The 26,074-nt window shown below is 36.6% G+C and overlaps 1 protein-coding gene across 3 annotated transcripts in view; it reads left to right on the top strand.

Moving 5' to 3' along the window:
• The window catches only part of TTK (TTK protein kinase), a 68,447-nt gene that overhangs the window by 2,117 nt on the left and 40,256 nt on the right, over window positions 1-26,074 (top strand). For all 3 annotated transcript variants that reach the window (XM_073219365.1, XM_017649654.2, XM_073219364.1), the window contains exons 3-11: window positions 2,748-2,970; window positions 3,224-3,330; window positions 6,248-6,391; window positions 6,868-6,982; window positions 7,137-7,209; window positions 7,307-7,401; window positions 8,446-8,536; window positions 9,585-9,705; window positions 24,670-24,818. In XM_073219365.1, coding sequence (XP_073075466.1) covers window positions 2,748-2,970; window positions 3,224-3,330; window positions 6,248-6,391; window positions 6,868-6,982; window positions 7,137-7,209; window positions 7,307-7,401; window positions 8,446-8,536; window positions 9,585-9,705; window positions 24,670-24,818 — 1,118 coding nt within the window. The remainder of the gene's footprint in view (window positions 1-2,747; window positions 2,971-3,223; window positions 3,331-6,247; window positions 6,392-6,867; window positions 6,983-7,136; window positions 7,210-7,306; window positions 7,402-8,445; window positions 8,537-9,584; window positions 9,706-24,669; window positions 24,819-26,074) is intronic.

Raw genomic sequence — 26,074 nt, 5'->3', positions numbered from 1 at the left:
TTTCTCTAAGCCACCTATTTAGAATAGCAGCTGCTGGAGTGGGCGTGTTCCCCTCATCTCCCTTCCCTATATAATTTTTCTCTGTGGCACTGATCACTTTATATCTGATTTACCCTTAAGTCTGTTTATTGTCTGTCTCCACGAGAATGTGAGCTCCATGAGGGCATGGTTGCATCTGTTTTGTTTTATCTGTATAGCTCAGAATGGTGCCTGGCACGTCGTAGGTACTTAAATGTTACCCTAGATTTTTTACTGTATTTCAAATTGTTGAGGTCATTTGAAAAGCGACCTTTAGATAAGTTTGTTATGTCTATACTGCCCATTAAATGGATGAAAATAAATGGAAGAAGCTGTAATCTAGTTATGATAGCAGATCACATTCATTTGAGAACAACTTAGAACCTGATCATTTTGGTGTTAAGCAAATTCTTAATATCACCATACTTTATTATGTGCTTTTAAAAAGCACTAAGAAAGCTTGTACACTAAGGTAGATGACTCCTTTTAAAATTCTTAGCTTACTCAAAACTAAATACTCAACATATTTTGATAATTGGGATGGAAGACATTATCATAAGTACTGAGGAAGATTGAAAGATGCTTAAAACCATAAGATGGTTTTTCTAGATGAGAAGAATTTACCCACTATGCTACACTGTAATTTATATTTTGAATCAAGTGAATACTAATACAGTAAAGATACAATGCTCTTGACTTTTGAATAGAGGGAGAATGGGGTACTCAGGCATGAAGAATACATCTGTGAAAATGCAATGGTTTTTTTTTTTTTTTTAAGCCATGACTCTAGTTCTCCTTTTATTTTTATTTATTTATTTATTGTTAATTTTATTTTGGTATCATTAATCTACAATTACATGAAGGACATTATGTTTACTAGGCTCCCCCCTTCACCAAGTCTCCGCCACATACCCATTCACAGTCACTGTCCATCAACATAGTAAGATGCTGTAAAATCACTACTTGCCTTCTCTGTGTTGCACAGCCCTCCCTGTGCCCCCCCCACACTATACATGTTAATTGTAATGCCCCCTTTCTTTTTCCCCGCCCTTATCCCTCCCTTCCCACCCATCCTCCCCAGTCCCTTTCCCTTTGCTAACTGTTAGTCCGTTCTTGGGTTCCGTGCTTCTGCTGCTGTTTTTTTTTTTTATTATTATTTTGGTATCATTAATCTACAATTACATGAAGGGCATTATGTTTACTAGGCTTCCTCTTCACCAAGTCCCCCCCACATCCCCGTTCACAGTCACTGTCCATCAAAATAGTAAGATGCTGTAAAATCACTACTTGTAACCAAGTTCACAGTCACTGTCCTTCAACATAGTAAGATGCTGTAAAATCACTACTTGTCTTCTCTGTTGCACAGCCCTCCCCGTGCCCCCCCAACACTATGCATGCTAATCGTAATGCCCCCTTTCTTTTTTCCCACCCTTATCCCTCCCTTCCCACCCGTCCTCCCCAGTCCCTTTCCCTTTCCCTTTGGTAACTGTTAGTCCATTCTTGGGTTCTGTGATTCTGCTGCTGTTTTGTTCCTTCAGTTTTCTTTTATTCTTATACTCCACATATGAGTGAAATCATTTGGTACTTGTCTTTCTCCACCTGGCTTATTTCACTGAGCATAATACCCTCTAGCTCCATCCATGTTGTTGCAAATGGTAGGATCTGTTTTTTTCTTATAGCTGAGTAATATTCCATTGTGTATATGTACCACCACATCTTCTTTATCCATTCATCTACTGATGGACATTTAGGTGGCTTCCATATCTTGGCTATTATAAATAGTGCAGTGATAGACATAGGGGTGAAGATGCAATGGTTTTTAGACAGCTTGCAGACAAATTTATTAGGAAAGCCATGGGGGGTAAAACTGGAAAATGAAGTTAGATAGGACCAGATTAAATTTAAAATAGAAAGCAAAGTTATGAATGTGTTATGTTTTAGTAAGAAGCAAAAACAAATTTTGTTAAGGAAAGATTTAGCCCTTTTTGAAGATAATTGAAACTTACAGGAATGCTAATTTCTCTGAGAAATCTGAATTTAATAATTAGTCATGACTAAAATGTCCTGTACAAGGCACTGTCATTAATTCAAGCTGTCTTTCTAAAACATCACTAAAGAAAGAAAAAATAAGTTACAACATGAAAATTATGGAGAAATACAGGTAACTTGGAGAAGAAAATAACCATATCAATTGCATATCTTTTATAAACTGGTTTTGTTTGGTTGGTTTAAAGTAAGTTTGAGATTTATGGAGATAATGGATGGATAAGTTTCTAAGCTGGTTATGTTAGAACTAGGGCACTAAGTTTCTAATTTTTAAAGAATAAGTCATTGATGAAAAATTTTCCAAGAAAGTACAGGTAATGGTGGGAGAGGCTTAGGTTTTCTTTGGATAGTTAGGATGCTAAAATAGAATCATGCTATGCCAGGATAATGTTTTCTTAGACTACATACAGTTTTTTAAAACTACTTATACAAAAAGAATTTTATTTCGAATTTTTTTCTTTCCTTCAAAATACATAGCTTTTGGGGGTAAAATATATCCTCATTAAAGTCAGCACATGCAGTAAACAAATTGCTTATATGTAAACAAATTGTTAAAGTTAAAAAATATGTTAAGGAGTTTATGTTTATACTGAGAATATAAATGGTTAGCTATTTTGAAGGAAATGTGCAATTTGGCATTTATTTTGTCTTCTGTTGTGGCATATTTTGATCTCCTTATTCAGATAACTCCGGAACTGTTAACCAAATTATAATGATGGCAAACAACCCAGAAGACTGGTTGAATTTGTTGCTCAAACTAGAGAAAAACAGTGTTCCCTTAAGTGATGTCCTTTTAAATAAATTGATCGGACGTTACAGTCAAGCCATTGAAGCACTTCCTCCAGATAAATATGGTCAAAATGAGAGTTTTGCTCGAATTCAAATAAGATTTGCTGAATTAAAAGCGTAAGTATTTGCATTTGCACTACATTTGGTTTATAATTAACAAGTGAATAATGTAAACTCTATACATTTCTACAAAAGTTACATAATATAGACTTTGCCTAAAAAGATTTTAAAAATTAACTTACTGGCACTTAATTTTACACATGGGAGAAAACAACATCCCATGTCCTTTGGAAAGACAGAATGAGTAGTTATCGTACTTAGGTAATTGTGTCCTGTTTCTTAAAATTTGACTCTGAAATCTTTATCACAGTATTCAAGAGCCAGATGATGCACGCGACTACTTTCAGATGGCCAGAGCAAACTGCAAGAAATTTGCTTTTGTGCATGTATCTTTTGCACAATTTGAACTATCACAAGGTAATCTAAAAACATCAAGTCCAAATTTTTTTTTTTTTTTTGAGAGGGCATCTCTCATATTTATTGATCAAATGGTTGTTAACAACAATAAAATTCTGTATAGGGGACTCAATGCACAATCATTAATCAACCCCAAGCCTAATTCTCAACAGTCTCCAATCTTCTGAAGCATAACGAACAAGTTCTTACATGGTGAACAAGTTCTTACATAGTGAATAAGTTCTTACATGGTGAGCAGCGCAAGGGGAGTCATCACAGAAACTTTCGGTTTTGATCACGCATCATGAACTATAAACAATCAGGTCAAATATGATTATTCGTTTGATTTTTGTACTTGATTTATATGTGAATCCCACATTTCTCCCTTATTATTATTATTATTATTATTATTATTATTATTTTTAATAAAATGCTGAAGTGGTAGGTATATGCAAGATAAAGGTAGAAAACATAATTTAGTGCTGTAAGAGGGCAAATGTAGATGATCAGGTCTGTTCCTATAGACTAAGTATTAATCCAAGCTAGACAAGGGCAACAAAACATCCATGGATGCAGAAGATTTCTCTCAAAACAGGGGGGGTGAGGTTCTAAGCCTCGCCTCTGTTGATCCCCAATTTCTCACCTGCTGGCCCCCCTGCGACTGTGCCTGTCTTAGGTTGTTCCTCCCTTGAGGAATCTTACCCGTCTCTAGCTAACCAGTCATCTTCCGGGGCCATTCAAGTCCAAATTTTAAGTAAAAGATAACTCCGTACTGTAAGTCACAGCCTAGTCCTGAATCATGTATGGAGTAGAAATTTAGAGCAAACGACATGAAAATTGATCAGAAGAGAATTAAGGGAGAAGAATACCACCTATGTGTAAATGCAGAGTTTATTTGCTATACTAGTTCTCCCGCTTGGTAAGGAGTAACCAGGGAAATGAGCATGAGCATCATGTTTGTGCTATTTAGTTAGATTCAGGAAATGTCTAAAGGAAAGTAGCTTCTTCACTAGTATTGTGGGATGAAGGATTTAAGACATTTATGCTAGAGCTTAGATAATCTTTTCTTATGCTGTGGTTTCATAGCACATAAATATACATAAAAGTATAATTATAACATTAATTGGTAGTTCTCTTTTAATTAGAAAAAAAAGTAAACTACTATAGAACGTTTTATTGCTGTTCAGTTAGTTCTTTGTAGTCTGGACCTTTTGGATAGAACCAAGGGCATCTGTCTCTTCCTCAGACATCTTTAGCCCATTCCTTAGCCTTTTCTCTTCTTATTTTCTGGGGACTTGGGAGCCACCCTCTTTGTCTGCTCTGTGGCCATGTGTTCCTATTTTGCTGCTGCCTTGTTTCTGCTCCAACCTGATCCCATTTAACACCAGTGATCCACACATTATCATCACTTGTTTGGCTTAGCTATGGTCCCCACAATGGTGCCCAAGGCAGGGCTCAGTCAGTGGAGGTGTTCCCCAGGATTTAGATTGGAAAAAGGATTGTACAAACTCAGGAAATGGTTTGAGAACTCTGAACTTACTCAGATAATTTCTCAGTTGTAGTTATCTGAATCCTCATCTTTGGTCTATCCTGTGCACAATCAGGTGACTTAAAAAAAAAAAATCATCCCTTTCCTGCCTAGGAAAATTGATTTCTCCTTGCCTATTAGAGTAGGTTTGGCCAGGCTTTTAAAATATACTGTCTTTCCTTAATTCTACTTAAAAAGGTTTTTTTGAAGTATTGTGGCCTATCAACAGCAACTATAAACTTTACATTTTTAGAGCACATAAATATTAAAAATCTCTAATTATATTTACTATCTATAATGAAAGAAATAAACTTTATTGGTACTACTGCAATGTAGTAGTAGTAGTCTCAAGGTCAAAATTGTGATCATTTTGAATAAGGTTAATAAATAGGCTTTTGGGAAATATGTAGCATCCCTGAAAATCCATGTGCAATTTGGTATATATGTATGTTTTTGTAGGGGTGCAGTGCATCTCATAGATTTTAGCAGATTCTCAAAGGGATCTATGACTTTATTAAGCTCCCTAATTACTAGATTTTATCTAAGCCTTTGTTCCTATAGAGTCCTAAAATGCTTAATACATGAAAGACCACTATTCTGAATAAATATAGACTTAACCACTGTCACATATGTTTATATTTTTAAAATTTGTAAATTGTCAGGAGCTAGAGGCCATCTTTTAATCATTTTTATACCATAAGTGCATAGCATAGGTCCGTGGCTTCCATAAATACTGGTAACACATTACATAAGATATATGATGCATGTATTTAATATTTATAAAACAAATTCTAGACTCAATATTGGTAAGTTTGCAGTTGAAAGAAAATTTCATTGGTAACTTATCTGTAGTCAGAAAGGTAATTATGGTAGACTTTCATTTATTTTGCATTTTGGGGTAGTGTAGGTAAGTCTGTAGCTAGAGGTTAATCTTTATTATTACATTTTTTTAATATGAATCCTTTTGATGGAGGATTCCCCTTAGCAAAATATGTCAACCTTTTCTTAATGACTAAAGGTTATAATGAAAGATGATTATTATACTGCATTGTAACAGACTGATACTCTTGGACTATTGTAACATCTAGGGCTTAGTTTTCCCTTTTACTAAATTCCCTTAAGATTTTATTTTAGTTGGTCTTTGCTATCCCCACTTTGTAACTGCTTTGTTGTATTTATTTTGGAAAATGGATGGTAGTGGTAAGCTAATGCATAATTAGATCAATTACATATTACACAAATCACGTTAACTATTATCAGACATGAGAAATTGCTTATGAAATAAAGTCTGTGAGTCTTGGAATAAATATTTTTGCCTAAGCCTTTTTAATTTTCCTAGGTCTTAATGAGTAGGTGTTTGGGGAGTAAAGATTGTTGCATTAAAATGACAATTACCTTTTACTTTCTTAGGTAATTTCAAAAAAAGTAAACAACTTCTCCATAAAGCTATAGAATGTGGAGCAGTACCACTAGAAATGCTGGAAATTGCCATTCAAAATTTAAACCTGCAAAAAAAGCAGCTGCTTTCAGAGGAGGAAAAGAAGAGTTTATCAGGTAAATGTATTAATGTGTGTTAATACTTTGCTATAATATTATGTCCTGCAAAAAAGAACTCAGAATCATATTTTATAGAAAAGTATCTTTTATGTACAATGATCAAAATCTAAAATTAAATTTTAGAGGTAAAGAGATAAGACTTTTAGAAGTACAGAAGTCTTAACTACCTTGTTGGTATTTTTTCCTAATTAAATTCCCACTGGTAACACACTAAAAGCAACTCAATCTAAGCAAGAGAATGACTTCTTGCTTTTAGAAACAGGGAATGTGCCTTTATTCTAGGAAAGCAGTTTTGTGATTATGAAATGGTTATAAAAAGTAGTTAGAGAATTATCTTCATAACATTTTCATACCTGCATATCTTTTTGGGGGCAAATATTTACTATGAACTTTTTAAATGTTGTTTGTGAGGTTACTTTTTGTATATTCCTTATGTCTTTACAAATTTAATTACAATTTCAAAATTTTTACAGCATCTACAGTATTAAATGCCCATGAACCATTCCCCAGTTCACGTGGGCATTTACAGAACAGGAGCATCAGTTGTGATTCTAGAGGTCAGACTACAAAAGCCAGGTTTTTGTATGGGTAAGGAAACTGAATCCATTTTTTAAATGGTCATCAAGCATATTTATACATCTACATATATAGTTTCATGTTGCAGTGATAAGAGTGTTTAGCAGTTAATGGAAACATATATGTTAATATTCTTCTTTTAAAAATTGGTGATATTTCTGTTTAGAGAGAACATGCCCCCTCACGATACAGAGATGTGTCATCGAAATCCCTTGAAACAAACGAACAATGCTAAACGGGTAAGTTATTTTTAATCTACTTAGATTAAAGTGCTAGTGGTGAGGTCTGTGTTGTTGATTTCCTATTTAGTTACTTAATCTTTCAAAACATTTTTAGTCATGCCCATTTGGAAGAGTCCCAGTTAACCTTCTGAGCAGCCCAGATTATCATGGGAAAACAGATGGCTCAGTGGTATCAAGTTTTACAAAAAGGTATGTTTGAGTTTTAATTTTTTATTTGTTTTCAGTACTGGAAAATTGGTAGCAAAATGGTGTTAAACTTTTTTACTGCATAATAGTATTAAATTTTTATTATTAAAATGTATCAAGTTTCTAAATATAATCAGGGGCAAGGAAATGAGTGGCTATTATGACTTTTTATTTTGCTTTTTCATTCATTAAAATACTTCCTTTTATTATAAGTCAACATGAAGCTTAAAAGAATGAGCTTAAAAGAATATGGTGGGATAAAAACTGTTGATGTTTGAATATTTCTCACGTTGGGTAGCCTCTGTGGTGAGACTCCTTCCAGCGTGTGTGGAAGTGTCCATAGCAGAGGTAGACTCTGACCACTACTGATAACATTATTTCTATGGAAAAGACTCCTTGGATTCAGAAAATCATTTTGCAAGTAAACTTAGAGATAAAACACTGTTTTGTTGGTATCTTTTCAATTAAATTCCTATTATACTTAGGGCTTAACTAAATATTGATATTAAAAGACCCATTTTGATTACCAAAGGTAAGCTCAAAAATCTCATGGAGTGACTATTTTCTTCTCACATCTCCATTTTGAATACCTAGCTGAAGAATAAAGGAGACTTTCTCCCATTCCAAAAACATAAAACCAAAAACAAGCCAGCCATTTGCTTGGGGCTTGTTATTTTAGACTACATGCTACTGTGTAATCTCAAAGAAGGGTCTGTACTCTACTTCTTATTCTTAAGCTATTTTGCCATCTGAAGTGTGGTTTCACTTACAAAATGCTGCTCCCTTCTTTCCTGCATTCATACCTTAATCCAGCTATTACTGACTACTCAGGGAAGTGGCAATTGCCTGCTGCTTATCTTTATCATTTTTGTCATTGCTCTGCACCTATTTAGTCACATTTGTACTAGAATCATATTTTTTAAAAATATCTTTTCAAGAGATTTTTTCCAATTAAAAAGTGTTAAAAAGCTAACTTTAAAATGGAAAAAATAATATGTTGAAAAGATTAATTTCAAGTTAAACTCAATTTTGTTTTGTGGGTAATAGACAGACCTCTGGATCAGAATTGTGCCGAGATATGATTGTGCCTAGATCTAAATCAAGTGGAAATGATTCCAGTGAATTGACAAATTTAAAGGTATTTCAATTTTTAAGTCTTTATATGGAGCATGGAAGGGTTCCTGATCCAGGGTCCATGGAGCTTTCTCTGGGGAATGGGTCTGTAGTTTGCATGAATCTCTAGCAGTGTTCCCGAAGGCCCCAAGAGATACAGGATCATTAATGGGAGGTGGTGCCAAAGTCCCAAACTCATTCTCCAAGGCCAAAGTGGTAGAGCAAGGACCTGTGGTCTCCTGGGAGAACACTGAAGTGACAGTCATTTTGCACATGATTAAGCAGGTTTGTCCGCTTTGGTTCGGTAATAGCTGGTAACGCTGATCCACTCAGCTTTTGTTTCTCGGTGTATTTAATCATATGATCTGGCAGGGCATTTTAGACAAAAGCGAGAGTAAATTGTGATGAGGCAGAGGTGAGGGTTCAGGTGATCAATGCTTGTGTCCTGATGGGGCAGAGCAGCTTTAGTCCTTGGTGCACTGATGTTTAAGGGTTATACTGTTCTTACTGTACTTGAGTTAAACCCCTGGCATTATTCTGCGGGTCTTTTCAGTTTTATAGTCTTTGTAATTATCTCTTTCATGGTCTACATTTTAAAATAATTTTAAGTAATCACAGCAATATTATAGACTAGTGCTTGTGTTGTACCAGAAGTTTGCTTTCTGAATTTAGAATAACTACTATCTTGCCTTATACAAATATTAATTTTGACCAATTCTATTATTTTTGGTGATAAAATACAATCATAGTAGCAAAATGATGAGGCATGTTTTATTTTGGTTCCAAACTTTCTAACCTCTCTTTTTAAGTGAATGTATTTTAGTAACTGATTAATACTTTCATTGAAAGCAAATTGGCCACATTTATAGTTATGGCCATCCACCTCGCTCTAGGCAATAATTCAAGAAGTTAATCTTTGCTCAGAGTTTGTTAGTCTACATGTGAGATAATAGAAAATTTTCCTAGTAATTTTTTCATATAGATGAGACTTTAGTATACTGAACAATAAGAAATTAATACTGCTATTGGTCATGAAACTTTATTTTATTTGATATCTTATTCTTTTCATGTAGTCAGTTCAAAATATCCACTCCAAGGAACCTCTGATGTCAGATGAGAAGAGTTCTGAATTTATTACTGATTCAGTAACCCTGAAGAATAAAACTGAATCAAGTCTTCTAATAAAATTAGAAGGTAAGAGTGAAAAAATGAATAGGCTTAGTTCTTTAATTAAGGAAAGTACTTTGTTGCTTTTTGTGAAAGCTGACCAGCTACCTAAGAATTGCACTGGAAGACTGTGTCTATGTCCCTTTATCTTGTATTTCAGTTGAAATATATAGTATGTGAAAAGTATTGAATTCTATAGCAAAGAAAGTTTGTTTGCCTAAAAGTACATAAAAGGAAGAATACAAGGGGAAAGTACAATAGAGCTGAGTTATCTTTCTCAGTTGGCTTGACAAACACTTTCTGGCAAGGATATAAAAGCTCTATTTTATGACAATTCTCCCCTTCCTTTTTTTTTCCCCCAGACATTTGATTTTCTACTATGTAAGTTCTATGATAAATGTCCTAAGAATAAATAAATAAATAAGACAGGATCGCAAGATAGTTGCCATCCCCTGCGGCAGAGGTGCTGTCACCATAATGCTGGGTGGGGTGTAGGGAGCGTCATGAGAACCACAGGAAAATGTTGGGAATTCAGAGGGAGGAGAAATTTGAAGAACTGATTTAGTTTAGGGGAAATATTTTGGGGAAGAGGGGAAGAAATGTGAAGAACTGTTAAGGTTTAGATAGAAATATCAGCGGTAGAGTATTTGAGATGGAGGGAATAGCATAAGCAGAAGAAAAAAAATGTTTTAGGAACAAAAGATAGTCTAGTTATGTTGAAAACTAACACAGGTGGTGTAAAAGTGGGAGATAAGACTAGGTAGATTTTGAACACCAAGCTTAATTTTTTAATTTTTAGATGTCAGAAGATTTTTGAACAGGATCATGAACTGGATGATCACTGTCCCAAAGATTTCCAGATTGGATGTAATTTTTTCTTTTAACTGGACCAAGTTAGAAGGCTGTGATTAAACTGTGCTTGCCCCTGACTCATTTTGGTTTGCCTGGGGCTTTCCTGGTTTTAGCCCTGAAAGTCACATGCCTTAAATGCAGGAAAGCCCCCAGTCCCTGGCAAACTGGGACAGAATAGTCTCTTGCCATTAGTCGATGCTTGAACAATGTGGGGTTTAGGGGTGTCAACCCCTTGTGCAGTTGAAAAATCCACCTTTTAACTTAACTCCCCCAAAACTTAACTACTAATAGCCTACTGTTGACTGGAAGCCTGACAACATAAACAGATGATTAACACATAGTGTATATGTGTCACATATTATATTCTCACAGTAACGTAATCTAGAGGAAAAAGGGTTTTTTCAAGTTGGTCACAAATCTCCAAAACGTTTTTCACTACATTTATTGAAAAACATCCATGTATAAATGGGCCATGCAATTCAAACCTGTGTTGTTTGCGTCAGCTGTATTTTGATAGGGCATATGTTCCTATTCCTAATATTTGAGGCAAACTGTTATATTTTATATTTTTTCAGGGCATCTAATTATCAACTGGTATCATTGAAAAATCATCTTTACCAAATATGCTTGTTAATAGTACTAATCTGACATCTAATTCAATGTTTTTAAAGGAATGCTTGTTGAGTACCTACACTGTACCAGTGACACTGTATTTTATAGCACATCCCATCAGAAAATGACCCAAATCAAAGAGTACACCCCAGTGACATACAATTTCATTCATATTCATTTCTTTGAGTGTATTCAGGGTGGATTTGTTGGGGAACAGGATGTGCATGGTCTGCTTTGACTGACAGTGTCAGTTTCCTGAAGGGGTTGTACCTTTGACCAGCTATTATATTGCTCTTGCTCCATATTTTTCTCAATTGTTTTATTGTTAGGTTTTAATTTGTGACATTCTGGTGCTGCTAAGTGATATCTTATTGTGGTTTTAATTTGTATCTGCCTGATGTCTAATGATGCTGAATATTTTTTGTGTGTTTATTGGACATTTGGATATCTTCTTTTGATGTACATGTTTGAGTCTCTTGCCAGGTATTCTGCTGGGGTTTCTTTTTCTCATTAGGAGATATTTATATCACCTACATACAGATCCTTTGTTGGATATATGTATTACATATGTCACTTCTCCAATTATATGATGAAGACTTTTGATGAAAAATTCTTTTTTTTTTTATTAAGGTATTATTGATATACACTCTTATGAAGGTTTCACATGAAAAACAATGTGGTTACTACAATCACCCATATTGAGTCCACCTCCCAAACCCCGTTGCAGTCACTGTCCATCAGTGTAGTAAGATGCCACAGAATCACTATTTGCCTTCTCTGTGCTACACTGTCTTCCCCATGATCCACCCCCTGCACCATGTGTGCCAATCATAATACCCCTCAATCCCCCTTTCCCTCCGTCCCCATCCTCCCTCCCTCACCCCGCCCCTTTGGTAACCGTTAGTCCCTTCTTGGAGTCTGTGAGTTTGCTACTGTTTTGTTCCTTCAGTTTTGCTTCGTTGCTATACTCCACAAATGAGGGAAATCATTTGGCACTTGTCTTTCCTTGCCTGGCTTGTTTCACTGAGCATAATACCCTCTAGCTCCATCCATGTTGTTGCAAATGGTAGGATTTGTTTTCTTCCTATAGCTGAATAGTATTCCACTGTGTATATGTACCGCCTCTTCTTTATCCATTCATCTACTGATGGACACTTAGGTTGCTTCCATATCTTGGCTATTGTAAATAGTGCTACAATAAACATAGGGGTGCATGTGTCTTTTTGAATCTGAGAACTTGTTTTCTTAGGGTAAATTCCTGGGAGTAGAATTCCTGGGTCAAATGGTATTTTTATTTTTAGTTTTTTGAGGAACCTCCATACTGCATTCTGCAATGGTTGAACTAGTTTACATTCCCACCAGCAGTGTGAGAGGGGTCCCATTTCCCTGCATCCTCGCAGCATTTGTTGTTCCTAGTCTTTTCTGTGTTGGCCATCCTAACTTGTGTGGGGTGATCTCATTGTGGTTTTAATTTGCATTTTCCTGATAATTAGCGATGTGGAGCATCTTTTCATGTGCTTGTTGGCCATCTGAATTTCTTCTTTGGAGAAGTGTCTGTTCATATCCTCCACCCATTTTTTAATACGGTTATTTGCTTTTTGGGTGTTGAGGCATGTGAGTTCTTTATGTATTTTGGATGTTAAACCCTTGTTGGATATGTCATTTACAAATATATTCTACCAAACTGTAGGATGCCTTTTTGTTCTCCTGATGGTGTTGTTTGCTGTACAGAAGCTTTTAAGCATGATGTAGTCCCATTTGTTTCATTTTTTACTTTTTTTCCCTTGCCTGAGGAGATGCGTTCAGGGGAAAGTTGCTCATGTACATACTCAAGAAACTTTTGCCTATGTTTTCTTCTAAGAGTTTATGGTTTCATGACTTACATTCAGGTCTTTGATCCATTTTGAGTTTACTTTTGTGTATGGGGTTAGACAATAATCCAGTTTCATTCTCTTGCATGTAGCTGTCCAGTTTTGCCAATACCAGCTGTTGAAGAGGCTGTCATTTCCCTATTGTATATCCATGGCTCCTTTATCATATATTGATTGACCATATATGCTTGGGTTTATATTTGGGCTCTGGTCTGTTCCACTGGCCTATGGGTTTGTTCTTGTGCCAGTACCAAATTGTCTTGGTTACTGTGGCTTTGGAGTAGAGCTTGAAGTTGGGGAACATAATCTCCCCCACTTTATTCTTCCTTCTCAGGATTCCTTTGGCTATTCAGGGTCTTTTGTGGTTCCATATGAATGATAGAACTCTTTGCTCTAGTTCGTTGAAGAATGTTGTTGGTATTTTGGTAAGGATTGCATTGAATTTGTAGATTGCTTTAGGCAGGATGACCATTTTGACAATATTAATTCTTCCTATCCATGAGCACAGGATGTGTTTCCATTTATTGGTATCTTCTCTATTTTCTCTCATGAGTGTCTTGTAGTTTTCAGGGTATAGGTCTTTCACTTCCTTCATAAGGTTTATTTCTAGGTATTTTATTCTTTTTGATGCAATTGTGAATGGAATTGTTTTCCTGATTTCTCTTTCTTCTACTTCATCGTTAGTGTATAGGAATGCAACAGATTTGTGGTTCATTTTGTATACCACAACTTTGCCAAATTCAGATATTAGATCTAGTAGTTTTGGAGTGGATTCCTTAGGGTTTCTTATGTACACTATCATGGCATCTGCAAACAGTGACAGTTTAACTTCTTTACCAGTCTGGATGCCTTTTATTTCTTTGTTTTGTCTGATTGCGATGGCTAGGACCTCCAGTGTTGTGTTGAATAATGGTGAGTAGAGTGGGCATCCTTGTCTTGTTCCTGATCTTAAAGGAAAAGCTTTCAGCTTCTCGCTATTAAGTATGGTTGGCTGTGGGTTTGTCATATATGGCCTTTATTATGCTGACATACTTGCCCTCTTTTTGTTGAGAGTTTTTATCATGAATGGGTGTTGAATTTTGTCAAATGCTTTTTTAGCATCTATTGAGATTATCATGTGGTTTTTGTCCTTATTAATGTGGTGTTTGACATTGATTGATTTCCAAATATTGTATCATCCTTGCATCCCTGGAATAAATCCCACTTGATTATGATGGATGATCTTTTGGATGTATTTTTGAATTCAGTTTGCTAATATTTTGTTGAGTATTTTTGCATCTGTGTTCGTCATGGATATTGGTCTGGAATTTTCATTTTTGTGGTGTCTTTGCCAGGTTTTGGTATTACTGTGATGCTGGCCTCATAGAATCAGTTTGGAAGTATTCCCTCCTGTTCAAATTTTTGGAAAACTTTAAGGAGGATGGGTATTAGGTCTTTACAAAATATTTGATAAAAGTCAGCAGTGAAGCCATGTGATCCAGGAGTTTTGCTCTTATGTAGTTTTTTTTTTTTGGTATCATTAATCTACAATTACATGAGGAACATTATGTTTACTAGGCTCCCCCCTGCACCAAGTCCCCCCCATAAACCCCATTACAGTCACTGTCCATCAGAGTAGTAAGATGCTGTAGAGTCACTACTTGTCTTCTCTGTGTTGCACAGCCCTCCCTGTGCCTCCCCTCCATTACACATGCTACTCGTAATGCCTCCTTTCTTTTTCCCCCCTCTTATCCCTCCCTTCCCACCCATCCTCCCCAGTCCCTTTCCCTTTGGTAATTGTTAGTCCATTCTTGGTTTCTGTGAGCCTGCTGCTGTTTTGTTCCTTCAATTTTTTCTTTGTTCTTATACTCCACATATGAGTGAAATCATTTGGTACTTGTCTTTCTCCGCCTGGCTTATTTCACTGAGCATAATACCCTCTAGCTCCATCCATGTTGTTGCAAATGGTAGGATTTGTTTTCTTCTTACAGTTGAATAATATTTCATTGTGTATATGTATCACATCTTTATCCATTCATCTACTGATGGACACTTAGGTTGCTTCAATTTCTTGGCTATTGTAAATAGTGCTGCAATAAACATAGGGATGCATCTGTCCTTTTCAAACTGGGCTGCTATATTCTTAGGGTACATTCCTAGAAGTGGAATTCCTGGGTCAAATGGTATTTCCATTTTGAGTTTTTGAGGAACCTCCATACTGCTTTCCACAATGGTTGAACTAATTTACATTCCCACTAACAGTGTAGGAGGGTTCCCCTTTCTCCACAACCTTGCCAGCATTTGTTGTTGTTTGTCTATTGGATGGTGGCAATCCTTACAGGTGTGAGGTGATATCTCATTGTGGTTTTAATTTGGATTTCTCTGATGACTACCAATGTGGAGCATCTTTTCATGTGTCTGTTGGCCATCTGAATTTCTTCTTTGGAGAACTGTCTGTTCAGCTCCTCTGCCTATTTTTTAATTGGATTGTTCATTTTTTGTTTGCTGAGGTGCATGAGCTCTTTATATATTTTGGATGTCAACCCTTTATCGGGTCTGTTGTTCATGAATATATTCTCCCATACTGTAGGATGCCTTTTTGTTCTATTGATGGTGTTCTTTGCTGTACAGAAGCTTTTCAGCTTGATGTAGACCCATTTGTTCATTTTTGCTTTTGTTTCCCTTGCCCGAGGAGATCTGTTCATGAAGAAGTCGCTCATATTTATGTTGAAGAGATTTTTGCATATATTTTTTTCTAAGAGTTTTATGGTTTCATGACTTACATTCAGGTCTTTAATCCATTCTGAATTTACTTTTTTATATGGGTTTAGATCCAGTTTCATTCTCTTACATGTAACTGTCCCATTTTGCCAACACCAGCTGTTGAAGAGGCTGTCATTTCCCCATTGTATGTCCATGGCTCCTTTATTGTATATTAATTGACCATGTATGTTTGGGTTAATGTCTAGAGTCTCTATTCTGTTCCACTGGTCTGTGGCTCTGTTCTTGTGCCAGTACCAAATTGTCTTGATTACTATGGCTTTGCAGTAGAGCTTCAAATTGGGGAGCGAGATCCCCCACACTTTATTCTCCCTGTCAGGGTTGCTTTGGCTATTCGGGGTCTTTGGTGTTTCCATATGAATTTTTGAACTATTTGTTCCAGTTCATTGGAGAATGCTATTGGTAATTTAATAGGGATTGCATTGAATCTGTATATTGCTTTGGGCCGGATGGACATTTTGAGTATATTAATTCTTCCTAGCCAAGCGCATGGGATGTTTCCATTTGTTAGTGTCCTCTTTAATTTCTTTTAAGAGTGTCTTATAGTTTTCAGTGTATAGGTCTTTCACTTCCTTGGTTAGGTTTATTCCTAAGTATTTTATTCTTTTTGATGCAATTGTGAATGGAATTGTTTTCCTGATTTCTCTTTCTGTTAGTTCATTGTTAGTGTATAGGTAAGCCACAGATTTCTGTGTATTAATTTTCTATCCTGCAACCTTTGCTGAATTCGATATTCTAGTAGTTTTGTAGTGGAGTCATTAGGGTATTTTATGTACAATATCATGTCATCTGCAAATAGTGACAGTTCAACTTCTTCTTTACCAATCTGAATTCCTTGTATTTCTTTGTTTTGTCTAATTGCTGTGGCTAGGACCTCCAGTACTATGTTGAATAACAGTGGGGAGAGTGGGCATCCCTGTCTTGTTCCCAATCTGAGAGGAAAAGCTTTCAGCTTCTTGCTGTTCAGCATGATGTTGGCTGTGGGTTTATCATATGTGGTCTTTATTATGTTGAGGTACTTGCCCTCTATACCCATTTTGTTGAGAGTTTTTATCATGAATGAATGTTGAATTTTGTCGAATCTTTTTCAGCATCTATGGAGATGATCATGTGGTTTTTATCTTTATTTTTATTTATGTGGTGGATGATGTTGATGGATTTTCGAATGTTGTACCATCCTTGCATCCCTGGGATGAGTCCCACTTGGTCATCGTGTATGATCTTTTTGATGTATTTTTGAATTTGGTTTGCTAATATTTTTTGAGTATTTTTGCATCTATGTTCATCAGGGATATTGGTCTGTAATTTTCTTTTTTGGTGGGGTCTTTGCCTGGTTTTGGTATTAGGGTGATGTTGGCTTCATGTAATGAATTTGGGAGTATTCCCTCCTCTTCTATTTTTTGGAAAACTTTAAGGAGAATGGGCATTATGTCTTCTCTGTATGTCTGATAAAATTCCAAGGTAAATCCATCTGGGCCAGGTGTTTTGTTCTTGGATAGTTTTTTCATTACGGCTTCAATTTCGTTGCTGGTAATTGGTCAGTTTAGATTTTGTGTTTCTTCCTTGGTCAGTCTTGGAAGGTTGTATTTTTCTAGGAAGTTGTCCATTTCTTCTAGGTTTTCCAGTTTCTTAGCATATAGATTCTCATAGTATTCTCTAATAATTCTTTGTATTTCTGTGGGGTCCGTTGTGATTTTTCCCTTTCTCGTTTCTAATTCTGTTTATGTGTGTAGATTCTCTTTTTCTTTTAATAAGTTTGGCTAGGGGCTTATCTGTTTTGTTTATTTTCTCGAAGAACCAGCTCGTTTTCATTGATTTTTTCTATTGTTTTATTCTTCTCAATTTTATTTATTTCTTCTGTGATCTTTATTATGTCCCACCTTCTGCTGACTTTAGGCCTCATTTTTTCTTCTTTTTCCAATTTCGATAATTGTGACTTTAGACTATTTTTTTAGGAATGTTCCTCTTTCTTTAAATATGCCTGGATTGGTATATACTTTACTCGTAAGACTGCTTTCACTGCGTCCCACAGAAGTTGGGGCTTTGTGTTGTTGTTGTCATTTGTTTCCATATATTGCTTGATCTCTATTTTGATTTGGTCTTTGATCCATTGATTATTTAGAGGCATGTTGTTAAGCCTCCATGTGTTTGTGAGCCTTTTTGCTTTATACAATTTATTTCTAGTTTTATACCTTTGTGGTCCAAGAAGTTGGTTGGTAGAATTTCAGTCTTTTTGAATTTACTGTGGCTCTTTTTGTGGCCTAGTATGAGGTCTATTCTGGAAAGTGTTCCATGTGCACTTTAGAAGAATGTGTATCATGTTGCTTTTGGATGTAGAGTTCTATAGATGTCTATTAGGTCCATCTGTTCTAGTGTGTTGTTCAGTGCCTCTGTGTCCTTACTTATTTTCTGTCCAGTGGATCTATCCTTTGGGGTGAGTGGCGTGTTGAAGTCTCCTAAAATGAATGCATTGCATTCTACTTCCCCCTTTAGTTCTGTTAGTATTTGTTTCACATATGCTGGTGCTACTGTGTTGCGTGCATATATATTTAGAATGGTTATATCCTCTTGATGGACTGAGCCCTTTATCATTATGTAATGTCGTTCTTTATCTCTTGTGACTTTCTTTGTTTTGAAGTCTATTTTGTCTGATACTAGTACTGCAACACCTGCTTTTTTCTCCCTGTTGTTTGCATAAAACATCTTTTTCCATCTCTTGACTTTTAGTCGGTGCATGCCTTTGGGTTTGAGGTGAGTCTCTTGTAAGCAGCATATAGATGGGTCTTGCTTTTTTATCCATTCTATTACTCTATGTCTTTTGATTGGTGCATTCAGTCCATTTACATTTAGGGTGATTATTGAAAGATATGTACTTATTGCCATTGCAGGCTTTAGATTCGTAGTTACCAATGGTTCAAGGTTAGCTTCTTTACTATCTTTCTGTCCTACTTAACTTGCTTATTGAGCTATTATAAACACAGTCTGATGATTCTTTATTTCTCTCCCTTCGTATTCCTCCTCCTCCATTCTTTATATATTAGGTGTTTTATTCTGTCCTCTTTTATGTTTCCCTGACTGCTTTTGTGAATAGTTGATTTTATATTTTGCCTTTAGTTAGTAATTGGTTGGTCTGTTTTCTTTGCTGTGATTTTATTTTCTCTAGTGACATCTGTTTAGCCTTAGGAGTGCATCCATCTAGAGCGGTCCCTCCAGAATACCCTATAGCGGTGGTTTGTGGGTGGCAAATTCCCTCAACTTTTGCTTGTCTGGGAATTGTTTAATTCCTCCTTCATATTTAAATGATGATCGTGCTGGATACAGTTTCATTGCATTAAATATATCATGCTAGTCTCTTCTGGCCTGTAAGGTTCCTTTTGAGAAGTCTGATGCTAGCTTGATGGGTTTTCCTTTGTAGGTGACCTTTTTTCTCTCTCTGGCTGCCTTTAAAACTCTGTCCTTGTCCTTGATCTTTGCCATTTTGATTATTATGTGTCTTGGTGTGGTCCTCTTTGGGTCCCTTCTATTGGGAGTTCTGTGTGCTTCCATGGTCTGAGGGACTATTTACTCTTCCAGGTTGGGGAAGTTTTCAGCAATTATTTCTTCAAATACACCTTCTATCCCTTTTTCTCTCTTCTTCTTCTGGTACCACTACAATGCGGATATTGTTCTGTTTGGATTGGTCACATAGTTCTCTTAATATTCTTTCATTCCTGGAGATCCATGTATCTCTCTCTGCATGAGTTTTTCTGCATTCCTGTTCTCTGGTTTCTATTTCATTAATGGCCTCTTGCATCTGCTTTTAAGTCCTTCCAGAGATTGTTTTATTTCTGTAGTCTCCCTCTGTACTTGCTCTTTTAGCTCTTGTATATTTCTCTGCTGATCCATCAGCATGGTTATGAGCTTTATTTTGAATTCTTTTTCAGGAGGATTGGTTAAATCTATCTCCCCAGGTTCCCTGTCAGGGAATTTCTGGGTTATTCTTGTCTGGATCAAATTGTTCTGCCTTTTCATGGCTATAGAGGTAGCTGTGGGCAGTTGGCGTTTGTGTCAGCTGGGAGAATGAAGTCCCTTCTTGCTTGTCGCCTTCCTTTCCTGCGAGAATGGTGACTCCTAGCAGCTCATGTTGCACAGTTGCACGCCGATGGGACCTCTGAGTCTGGCCAGGGTGACTGCAGAGGAGGGTCCGTGGGGCTCCTGTGGGTGTGACCAGTTTCAGGTGGCTGCTCCGCTTTTGGCGGGGCTGCGCCAGAGGGGGCACGGGCGGGAGGCTGTTTATCACCGTGAGGGGCCTCAGAGCTGCGATGCTGACCAGGGGCTTAGGTTTCCCGGAGTTCCCTGGGATTCCCAGCTGCTGGGCTGAGTGTGCCGGCATGCTTCTGTCCAGCTGTGAGGCTCCTGTCCCTTTAAGATGTTCAAAAAGCACTCGCTTTCATTTTGTCCCTGGGGTGCTGGCTGTGGGAACCTGCTTGCATGTTTTACTGTTCCGTTTCCCTAGTATCCATCACACCACACACTGTGTGTCTGTGCTCCCGGTGTGGATGACTATGACTAGGTATTTAGCAGTCCTGGGCTCCCACTCCCTCCCTGCTCCGACTCCTGTCCTCCTGCCAGGGAGCTGGGGTTGGGGGCGCGCTCGTGTCCTGCTGGACTGTGGCTTGTTTCTTATCCCCTTCGTGAGGCACTGGGTTTTCGCAGGTGTAGACATAGCGTGGCTGTTGTCCTGTATCTTCTGGTCTCTCTCTTAGGAATAGTTGTATTTCTTGTATTTTCAAAAATATATATGGTTTTGGGAGGAGATTTCCACTGCCTTACTCACGCCGCCATCTTGGCTCTTCTCCCCTCTTATGTAGTTTTTTGATTATCAGTTCAATTACGTTGCTGGTAATTGGTCTGTTCAGATTTTCTGTTTCTTCTTGGGTCAGTCTAGGAAGGTTGTATTTTTCTAGAATGTTGTCCATTTCTTGTAGGTTATCCAGTTGGTTGCATATAATTTTTCATAGTATTTTCTAATACTTCTTTGTATTTCTGTTGTGTCTATAGTGATTTTTCCTTTCTCATTTCTGATTATGTTTATGTTTACAGACTCTCTTTTTTTCTTGATAAGTCTGGCTAGGGAAAGAACTATTTTGTTTATTTTCTTGAAGAACCAGCTCCTGCTTTCATTGAGTCTTACTATTGTTTTATTCTTCTCGATTTTATTTATTTTTGCTCTGATCTTTATTATGTCCTTCCTTCTACTGACTTTGGGCCTCATTTGTTCTTCTTTTACTAGTTTCGTTAATTGTGAGTTTCTAGTGTTCATATGGGATTGATCTTCTTTCCTGAGGTAGACCTGTATTGTAATATACTCCTGTCTTAGCACTGCCTTCACTGTGTCCCACAGATTTTGCGGTGTTGAATTATTATTGTCATTTGTCTACATATATTGCTAGCTGTCTGTTTTTATTTGGTAATTGATCCATTGGTTATTTAGGAGCATGTTTTTATGCCCCCGTGTGTTTGTGAGATTTCTTGTTTTCTTTGTGTAATTTATTTCTAGTTTCATACCTTTGTGGTCTGAGAAACTGGTTGGTACAATTTCATTCTTTTTATAATTAGTGAGGCTCTTTTTGTGGCCTAGTATATGATCTATTCTTGAAAATATTCTATGTGCCCTTGAGAAGAATGTGTATCTTTCTGCTTTTGGGTGTAGAGTTCTGTAGATATCTATTAGGTCCATCGTTGCCATTTTAAGTATTGTATGTCTTGGTGTTGTTTTCCTTGGGTCCTTTGTCTTGGGAGATCTGTGTACCTTCATGCCCTGAGAGACTATTTCCTTTCCCAGATTGGGGAAGTTTTCAGCAATTACCTCCTCAAAGACACTTTCTATCCCTTTTTCTCCCTCTTCTGGTACCCCTATAATACGAATATTGTTCTATTTGGATTGGTCACACAATTGTCTCAGTATTCTTTCATTCCTAGATATTATTTTTTCTCTCTGTGCCCCAGGTTCTTTGTAGTCCTCTTCTCTAATTTCTGTTTCATTTATTGTCTCCTCCACCATATCTAATCAGCTTTTTAAATTCCTCCATTGTATTCAATAATTGGATCTCTGTCCTGAATTCGTTCCTGAGTTCTTGAATATTTTTTGTACCTCCATGGGCGTGTTTTTGGTTTTTATTTTGAAATCTTTCAGGAAGATTGATGAGTTCAGTTTCCTTTGACCCCATTTCTGGTGTTTGTGGGATTTTGGTTTGATCCAGGTCCCTTTGATGTTTCATATTTGTATGTGGTGCCCTCTAGCGCCCAGAAGCTCTACTCTCTGGTGCTGCTCAGCCCCTGTTGCGATGTCGGGGCTCTCAGGGGAGTGGTGCTGGTGCCTGGGGGAAGGAAAGAGCTGTTTCCTGCTTCCCTGTTCCTATGCCTATCTCAACTGCCAGGGCCAGTGCACCAAACATAGGTGTAAGCCTCTATGCTTTGTGTTTGTAGCTGCTGTAGGTGGGGCTTCTCCCTGGCTCACCTTGATGCCAGAACAGGTGCTGTGGGTTTGTGAGCCATGTGTGAGCTGGCCGGGAGGAAGGCGCAGCAGGCTGCATATCACGGTGGGTGGCCTTGGACCTGCAGAGCCAGGCAGGAGCTGCAACTCCTGAAGATCGTGAAAGTTCCCACCCTGCTGGCAGAGTGCGCCCGGACAATTTTGTCTGCCTGTCCTTTCTCCTGAGCATTTAGCTCTGTGCAATCCTTTGCCCTTTAGCCGCCCTCTCGCTGTTAGGTAGTCTCCCAGAGTGCCTGCCTTTTGTCCCAGAGCAGCTGGATGTGGATCCCTGTTTTCCACAAGTGGCTGGAATGTCAGTCTCTCCAGGTATTCGATGTGTCTTAGCTTTCCAACCCCACTAATCTCCAGAGCACCATGCAGTGTAGGTTCGTGCTCCCAGAGCAGATCTCCAGGGCTAGGTGTTCAGCAGTCCCAGGCTTACACTCCCTTCCCACTTGGCTTCTCTTCCTCCTGGTGAGCTGGTATAGGAGAAAGGCTTCGGTCCCGCTGTGTCACAGCTTTGGTACGTTACCCTGTTCCATGAGGTCTGTTCTTTTCCCCAGGTGTATGCAGTCTGGGGAAGCCCACTTTCCTGTTGCTCTTTCAGGATTATTTGTATTAATTGTATTTATCAGTTTTTTGCTTTGTGTTGTTCTCTGTGTCTTCAAATAAATCTTTTCTACCCCAAGATCATAAAGATAGTTTCATATATTTTAGATTTATCATTTTACCTTTCACATTTAGACTTATATTCTACCTGAATTTAATATTTACATAGAAACATATATATATGTGTATATATATGTATATAGGATCAAGTGTCAAGATTCTGCCTTTTTTTCCTCAGTGTGAATATCCAGTTGATCTAGCATCATTTATCGAAAGGAACCTCCTCTTCCCTCAGTGAATTATAAATTAGATTATCCTGTGTGTGATGTCTGGTTTTGGATTCTTCTCTGTTCCATAATTCTTTTGTTGGTCTTTGGCTAATAATATCTTAGTTACTGCAGTAAGTCTTCATATGTGTCAGTGTAAATCTTCTGACTTTGTTCATCTTCAAGGCTATTTTAGCTATTCTAGGCTTTCTGGATTTCCACATATATATTAGAATCTATCAGTTTTCTTAAGAAGGGATTTCAACTGAAATCTAATGGAACACATTAACATCTTACCAGATAATTTTTCTAGTCCACTAACCTGTCATATCCCTTTGCTCATTTAAGAAGTCTTTGAAACATTATTGGAAGAATCATTTCCTTTGTAGAGATTTTGCTTAGTTTTTGCTATAGTTTTTCCTAATTATCTGATATTTTTTGATGCTATGATAATGGGATCTTAAAGAAAAAATTTTAACCTCTATTGCAGGTAAATAATAAACTGATTATTTTAGTTATTGATCTAGATACAGGGACATTGTTAAGCTCAATGAATAGTTCTAATATTTTCCTACGGGTTCTTTCATGTTGTTTGAAAATAACCTTTTTTCCCTTCCTATATTTTTAACTTTCTTTTCTTTGCTGTATTGCACTTAACACCTCCAGTTTAATGATGAATAGAAAGGATGATAGGTACCATTCTTGTCTTGTTCCTTATTTTAGGGGGAAAGTTTTCAATATTTTGCTCTTATGTAATAATTGCTGTAGATTTTTATAGTTATTCTTTATCAAATATCAAAACTGAATTCTGCTTTATACAGAGATTATCATTAGTATTTTTGTGACTGGGTGTTGAGTTTAATCACACTTTTTCTGTGTTTTTTGAGTTGATCACTTACATTTCTTCTCTATTTTGTTACTATGGCAAATTGATTTTCACTGTTAAGTGAATTTTGCATTTAGGAAGAAATACAGTTTGGTTGTAATTTATTATTCCTTCTATATGTCAATTGCAAATATTTTGTTTAGGAATTATCTTGATAGGAATGGAATATTGATATTCATAGAATTGTAAATACATTGTCGAAGGTCTTTTGTTAGAGACCCTTAAGAAAGTGAACTATAGGCAAATTTAAGGTAAATGTTTTATCAAAAAAAATAGATGTCTATGAAAACTGAATTGGCTTCTCTTCATTAGTGAGACTTTATGACATACATATGTTTTTAAATTTTTACTTGGTTGTTATCTGATAAAGACCAGAGCATTTAAATTCAGAATGATCTCTGATAAAGCTCTAGGTAACAACTTCGGAAGATGGCTATGTTGCAGCTTTGTAAAACTAACTTGCTAAAAGCAAATTGTTGAGTAGCTTAAAGTTTTTAGTTTCTTTGTTTTAAAGAGCAAAATACTAATATAGTTTGCAGCATGTTTTATATAGTTTTAAGTTTAATTTTGTTATTGTCAAATATTCTTGCCTTTTATTGACAACAGCAAATCCAATTTCAGACACTAAAGAATATCAAGAACCAGAGGTCCCAGAGAGTAACCAGAAACAATGGCAATCTAAGGGAAAGTCAGAACGTGTAAACCGGAATCCTGCTGCATCTTCAAATCAGTGGCAGATTCCAGAGATAACCCGAAAAGTTGATACAGAGGTAACTTCCTTTTTCCCTCAAGTGTAATATTGTCATTGTTCATAATGTGATCATGTTAAATATTTTCTTCTTTTGTTAAATCCTTTTGTACCATATTTAGTGGAATAGTTATTTACTTAAAGGATAATTTTGTTATTCACAAAATATGATCAGTAACAGTCATAGGGTTCGGTAAGAGTACTTGTCAAGCTAAACTCTTTTCTATTTTCAGTAGTGTTTCTAGATTGCTGGTAGACTGGTGTGGGGTTCAGCAAACTATAGCCTAGGGGCTGAATGTAGTTTCCAGCCTATCTGTATAAATAATATTTTATTGGAACACATTCATGCCCATTCATTTACTTACCTTCTGTGCTGCTCTCAAATTATAAGTAACAACAGAGTTCAATAGTTGTTCAGAGACCATCTGGCATATCCTGAAATGTTTACTGATTTGCTCTTTACAGAAAACAATGTGCTGATCCTTGATCTAGTGCAATGCTGTATGAAAGCTTTTGACAATTTCTTATTGTTGTCCTTATGGATAAAACAGAAAAAAGTAAACTATACAGTGTCTATGAATTTATAGCAGATTGGACAACCATTCCCAGTGGCTGGAGGCCATTTCGGAATGAGTGGTCTTGGTGGACTATGAGAGAGCCACACCTATAGATAGTCCATGACTGTACTTCCATCACTGTTTCTTTCAGCTATATTCTAACCCAGTGGTTCTCAAATATTTTGGTCTTGGGACCTCCTTATATACATAATGATCAAGGCCCCTTAAAGAGCTTTTGTTTATGTAGGTTATATTTATGTGTATTTACTATATTACAAAGTAAAACCAAGAAATTTTTTTAAAGTTTTATACATTTATTAAAAAAAAATAAACCCATTACATGAGAACATAGATACACCATTGTGAAAATTAAGTATTTATGTTTTGTTATATTGAGGTATAATTGACATATAACATTATTTTCAGGTGTAAACATAATTATTCAATACTTATATATATTGTGACGTGATCACAGTAAGTCATTAACACCTATTACTGTATACAGATACAGATTTGTTCATTCTCATGATTAAAGTTTTTAATATCTACTCACTTAGCAACTTTCAAAGTAGAATATGGTGTTATTAACTACAGTCACCATGGTGCACATTATATCCTCGTGTCTTATTTATTTTATAACTGGAAATTTGTACCTTTTGACCCCCTTTACCTGTTTGGTCCACCCCTCACCTCTGGCAACTACCAATCTGTTTTCTGTACA

The sequence above is a fragment of the Manis javanica genome, chromosome 13 (assembly GCF_040802235.1).
Source record: "Manis javanica isolate MJ-LG chromosome 13, MJ_LKY, whole genome shotgun sequence".
Classification (NCBI taxonomy): domain Eukaryota; kingdom Metazoa; phylum Chordata; class Mammalia; order Pholidota; family Manidae; genus Manis; species Manis javanica.
This window is presented reverse-complemented; position numbering and strand designations above follow the sequence as displayed.